The following is a 6,540-nucleotide window of genomic DNA, read 5'->3' on the forward strand; positions in this document are numbered from 1 at the left end:
CAAATCTTCTCTTTCTCCTCTTCGTCCTTATCACTATCCAACACTAATCATACAAAAGTAGAACACGACACCACATACCAAAAATCGCAATAAGAGCGCCACGTCCATCGAATTCAGGATTGGCCTCGATGAAGCGATCAGCAGCAATCTCCTTCTTAGGCATTAAGGAGGCCAAGAACGAGGACTCCGTGAGACTGAAGCCGGAGAAAGCACCACCATTCACGTCACCGTCGCCACCGCCAGCAGAAGGCATTGCCCTAAGACAAACTCCTTTCCGAAGAACAGAAACGCTGCAGTTTTCGCCACTCACTCGTCTCCGGATTATTGAGCTGAGAAATGGAATAGAAGGAGCAGTAGCAGAAGGAAGTGAAAGATGGGAGAATGAGAAGGGGGAGGGCAAAATGGGGAATTGGAGTAATAGCGGTGCATTTTGCATGAGAATGGAAGGGTGTTTTTGGTAATTTTGAATGGTTGTTCGGCTGCGGCGGCGGAGGCGGAGGGACAGGTGGTGAAGGCTGAGAGGGCGGTGAAGATGATTGAGAGTGGAAAGGGGAATGTGGATTAGGGGAGTTGGAACTCACGTGCACACAAAATTATGCTATCATTTTTTTATTTTCAATAATGCAGTTGTTATTGGCTTTGTCGTCGGTGCTTTCAGTAAATATCTGTTTTTTTATTTTCTTTTTCTTTTCAATAAATAAATAAGTCCACTTTTGAGTCTTTGACAAAATATCTCTTTCCGTTTTTTCTCCTTTTTTACATTATTTTATTTGACGAAGCTTTCTTTTCTTTTTCCTTCTTTACTTAAAAAAAAAAAAAAAAAAAAACTTTTTTCTTTTATCAATTATAATAATGTCTGTTTTTGCATTATAGTCATAATTATAAATTTTTTATTTTGAATTTTGTGTAATGATTTAGAAAATTTTAAGGTTTCTACTCTCTTGTTCAACTTTCAACTACAAATCTACGGACAAAAATGGCTGTAGTTCTATATTTTAGTCCTAGATAACCATAATCTTTCAATATTCATATAATCAACATTTTAAATTACCATATTTACTAGAATGAATTTGCATTTGTTTTTTAATTTTTAGTTTTTGAAAAAAAAACTATTTATCCCACCTTTAAATTTTTGTTTTATTATTTAATGTTTCCAAAAACCAAACCAATTTTCGAATACTAAAAATAGTAGTTTTTAAAATTTTGTACTTGTTTGTAGAATTTGAAATTCAACTTTTTTTTTTTTTATAGATGAATGGTAAGAAATTGAAAGGAAATAGATCTAATTTTCAATAACAAAAAAAAAAAAATCAAATTATTATCAAAGGGGACAATCTTAAATTCTTGATTTTTATTTTTCATCCATTGATTTTTATGTTTTATTATTTACAATTTAGAAATATTTTAAAATCCAAATAAAATTTTGAAAACATAACCAAATTGTTATAATTAATTAAACAAAAACAATAGTCGAGAACCAAATACCAAATATTTGGATTAGAGTTATTTGTAATCAATAATTTATGTAGAAATATTCAGGGGGCATGGTAGGAACGGAAAAGGCTCCCTATTTCAATCTCCATCCTTGTAAAATTCTTCGAGAAAAAATTTCTCATTTGTATATTTTAATTTATTCATTTTGTAAAAATTTATTCTCAACTTTATAGAATTTTATGTATTAAATGGGTCATTTTTAATATAATTTTTATTAAAAATAAACATTAAGAAAATTCTTAATAAAAGATAAATATTTTATATGCAAATGTATAGGGAAATTTTCAAAAATAGAAAATAAGGAAAAATATTTACACAAATACGAAAATTTAATTATAATTGTGATAGAAATTGTTATCAATATCTATCACAAATCGATGCCGATAGAAGTCTATCAACATCTATCAATGATAGAAACTGATAAGTCTATCACTGATAGATGCTAATAGAAGTCTATTAGTGTCTATCAGTGATAGAAACTGATAGAAGTTTATCATTGATATTATCCGTGATAGAAACTTATACAAGTCTATTATTGATAGAGATTGATAAAAGTCTATCAATATTTTATTATTATTATTATTATGTAAATATTTTGATTTTTTTTTTATCTGTGAAAATTTCTCATTAAAATATTTAATCCTATAATTTTTTAAAGTTAAAATTTAAATATTTTAAGTTTAAACTTTCCATTTAGACATTAAGATATTTAGGTTTTAAAAGTATTAAAGTCTTATATACTAAAAAAATATATACATATATATCGAAATATAAAACAATTAAGATGAAAAGTAAAAATAATTGTTAGAAAGATTTTAAAGTAAACTAATTAGGAAAAATTCATAGTGAAGGTTGATTATAAACTCTTCACTTGAACTCACCTAGTATGAGTCTATATATGTATATGTGTGTACATGTCTATTGCAATATTAAAGGGGCGATAAGGAAGAATTCCCATTTTACCTTCAACCTTTAATTTTTATTTTTAGGGATCATGTACATATCTTTGTCTCCAACCAACACATTTTTTTTGTTAGACCGGTATGACAACCTTAGAAGGGTGAGGTTTAATTGAAGTTTTGAAAAATATATTCAATTTAAACTAACTAAATATTTTTTAAATAAAATTAATAAAAATCCTAATTGATGCTAAATTGAAAATTGAGTTTAAAAAAATATGTGACAATATATTTAATCAATCCCAACTAACAAAAGTATGCCATTAAAAGTAAATGAAAAATAATTAGGAAAGAGCTATAGAAGAAGAAACCGTAATTTGAATAGTAGTTCGGTCAAACTCGACCTACATCTACTTTCCTAAACACCCCTTGGGATTTCGATTAAAAATCTCCTTTCACTCTTTCCATAGATGAGAGTCAAACCGCTACCTTGCTCCTTTTTCGGGTTTAAGAGCAAATTTGATCCTTTCTACGGGTTGGGATCCAATCGCTACAATATTTCTGAAGCTTTAAATCACACAATAAACTCTCTAAATAGAGCAAGTATACAAATTTGAACTCACACTATTTAATCCTCACAATATGATAAAGATCTCTCTCTAGAGGAAGATGAAAAGAAAGGAAATTGGAAGTTCGCAGAGAGAGTAACATTGGTGACTTTTTTTGTAAATTTTAAGACTTGCAAAGTTGTGAAAAGTAATGAAGAATTTGATAAAGTTTAAAAAGAGAGAGAAGTAGCACAAAAAGTAGAATTTAATTAAGACAATTGGATTGATAAAAAAGTTAATTGGAAGGTGAAGATTAAAAGTAATAAAAGGTAAAAAGAAAATAAAAAACAATATATAATTTTTTTCTTTCTTCCCAACATAACATGATTTGCAAGGTTTTTTTTCTAATAGGTCCAATTTGATGATTAATTCACCACGTCATCACGGATATTTTTTCGTTACACTCCTTTTTGCTATATATTTTTCATCCAAACTCCAATTTGAGTGATTCAAGGGGCGTCGGAATCGTTGTTCCGAAGCTCTATGCTATGGGTTATTCAAAATAGTAAAAACAATCACATTTATTATCATCAAAATATTAAGTGATTGTGCATTTGAGTACTACCTTAGGTGAGAGCTACTTACTGGATATATTATATACCCTTCCTATTCTATAAACTTTGTAGGTGAGGGCACAACATAGGAGACATGATGGGACGCCACTTAGAGGGTCAACCATCAAACTCACTGTTTTGGTCATATATGCATTTTGTTCCACTACACTAATGTTTTGTTTTTATGGATCCCGATATTTTGTAAAAGAAACTTTTTTTTGAAGTTTTTACTACTTAATAAAAGTTCTAATGTGTTCCTTTAAATTTTTTTTTTTTTTTTTTACCAAAACTCATCTCATGGTAGAAAAGTTTAGGTATGCATGTCGTAACAATCAAACCTTGTTAAGTAAGGATCAGGTCGTTACAGATATTTAAAGTATCTAATTAATATTTTGAAAAAAAACTTAATTGCTAGAAGTATGGAAATTTTAGAAAGTCAATGTGTTGATACACCTCCTCTCTTTAATGGTAAAAATTTTGATATTTGAAAAAAGAGAATGAAGACATTTTTGCTTGCTATTGTTTTAATATTTTGTATGCTTGTGAACATAGTTTGTCAAAATTAATATTGAATGAAAAACTGCTCTCTTTTAATGCCGAAGCCATAATTATCATATGTAGTGCTTTGGATAGTAAAGTATGTGATAAAATTGCATAATATGATTATGCATATGATATTTGGAATTTTCTTGACAATATGTATAGCATAGAAAATTCTCCTTATACTACTAACGATTTATTTGATGTGAAGGATTGTTGTTTTCAAAATCAAGAAAAATTCTTGTATGGAAAAAAGGAAAAAAGGAAAAAAGGAAAAATGTGATGGTTCCTCCTTGTATTCAATGGCTCATTCGGATAGAGATTATAATGATGAGAGTGATGAAAATGAGGTAATTCAAAATTTTCCTACTTATGATGAATTATACGACTTGTTTTGAAGATATGTAAAATGATTTAGAAAAACTTTGCTCTAAATATCTAAAACTATCAAAGAAGTCTAAGACTTTGTCTATTGAGAATAGATCTCTGATAAATGAAAATACTTGCTTGAAGAATGGAGCTAATGATATGTTATTGCATAATAACATTGATGCTTGTTGTGTTGAGAAAAATGTCTTGAATGATAGAATTAAGCTTTTTGAAAATGAAAATGATGAACTCAAGTCTTTATCATAAGAAATGAAAATTGAATAACTTGAGAACTAAAAATGGGAAAATTGAACCTTCTCTTTAGAACTAAAAGATGAAATTGTTAGTTTAAAAAATAGAGTTATTGAGTTGAAAAATAGTTTAATTTTTTAATTAGTTTAATAGGATTAGATTGGTTTTAATTAAAATATTAAATTTGTAGCAAATGTATCTCTAAAGGACATTTTGTCTAAGGCTAGTTCTGTCTAGACTGAGGTATTTAAGTTGACGGAAACAGAACACCCTTATCTAAGAACTGACCTGGAAAGGTGAATTAGATAGAATTGCTACAAACATGCAATTGTTGATTAAAATTTATTAAAGCGTTTAATGAACATTAATCAAAATTATTTAACTATCCAAAGTAAGTGTTATTTTTGGGCAAATTTAAACAATTAGAAAAAGAATTAGTCGTATTTTTCTAAGTTAAATTAACCCTAGGTAAAACACTAAGTGGGAGAAAAATGAGGTATATGATACTTCATTTTTCCTTTTCACGTTTATCCTTCAAAGTGTTGGGAATGGTGTCTAAATCTCCTTGTAATCTCGTAATTTGTAAACTTTGTATAAACATGTTGTTATTAATAAAATAAGTGTTATTTTATAATCATATATTCAATCTAATAAACTAAGATCCGGGGTTATTTTATGTAAATTTACACAAGTAACCTAAATGATCTGTAGTAGATGGATAAGTGACACTACGGATACGGCTCGCTTTGTAGGTGTTACAAATGTTGTAAAATGCTACAAATTATATAATCTTGATCATTCATGTGGAGAGATGCGAGCGGGGGTATCCTATACAAAGAGTTTGTATAAGACCAGACCACAAAATGATTAGTCTCTTTATATAACACCATTGATAATAGAGACTTACATTTCACTAAGATGACCACAGATGACATGACCTGAATCCTGAGTGGGTTGTGAACTCCTACTCATGAAGGCGGTCCTCTGATTTGTATGAGTGAAAGTGGCCAGATTGTCAACTCAACAAGGCTACCATTTTGAGGATTCATTTGATTGGAGAGTTGAGAACTCGGCTTCACAAGACAGAATTCACTCATTCCTCAATGCAGGGATAAGTAGATAAATTGTTCCCTTAAGGGTTGATTCTGGGTCTTGAACAATATTGTTGAAGGATCTGATCGCTGGAACGTCGTTAATAACATCCTAAGTATCTTCGGATAACGAGGGACTACATACTCATGTGTGGTTCTAAGGATTTAATCCTTATAAAATACACTAACCTAAATAGTCTGTAGTAGATGGATAAGTTGGGTACCTTATCCTAGTGACACTACGAATACGACCCGCTTTTTAAATGTTACAATTGTTGTAAAGTGCTACAAATGATTTAATCCTGATCATTCATGTAGAGACATGTGAGTAGAGGTGTTCTATACAAAGGGATTTGTATAAGACCAAACCACAAAATGATTAGTCTTATTATATAACGCCATTAATAATAAAGACTTCAATTTCACGAGGATGACTATAGGTAACATAACTTGAATCTTGAGTGAGTTGTGAACTCCTGCCTATGAAGGCAGTCCTTTGATTTGTATGGGTGAGAGTGGCCAGACTGTCAACTTAATAAGTCTACCATTTTGGGGATTCATCTTATTGTGGAATTGGGAACACAGCTACACAAGATGAAATTTACTCTTTCCCTAATGTCGAGGTAAGTAGATAAATTGCTCCCTTAAGGGTTAATTTCAGGGCTGAACAATGTGGCATCACATTCTCTCTTAGCTTGAGAGGGGTTTGGTTATAGTTACACTATGACTTATT

At 30.0% G+C, this 6,540-nt stretch overlaps 1 protein-coding gene across 1 annotated transcript in view; it reads right to left on the reverse strand.

Moving 5' to 3' along the window:
- The window catches only part of TPP2 (tripeptidyl peptidase ii), a 37,502-nt gene extending 36,778 nt beyond the window's left edge, over nucleotides 1-724 (reverse strand). Inside the window, exon 1 of the mRNA XM_039051114.2 lies at nucleotides 79-724. Coding sequence (XP_038907042.1) covers nucleotides 79-436 — 358 coding nt within the window. The 5' untranslated portion in view covers nucleotides 437-724. The remainder of the gene's footprint in view (nucleotides 1-78) is intronic.
- Nucleotides 725-6,540: the final 5,816 nt, after the last annotated feature.

Source organism: Benincasa hispida, chromosome 12, assembly GCF_027475165.1.
Source record: "Benincasa hispida cultivar pf3 chromosome 12, pf3_genome.v1.1, whole genome shotgun sequence".
NCBI lineage: Eukaryota > Viridiplantae > Streptophyta > Magnoliopsida > Cucurbitales > Cucurbitaceae > Benincasa > Benincasa hispida.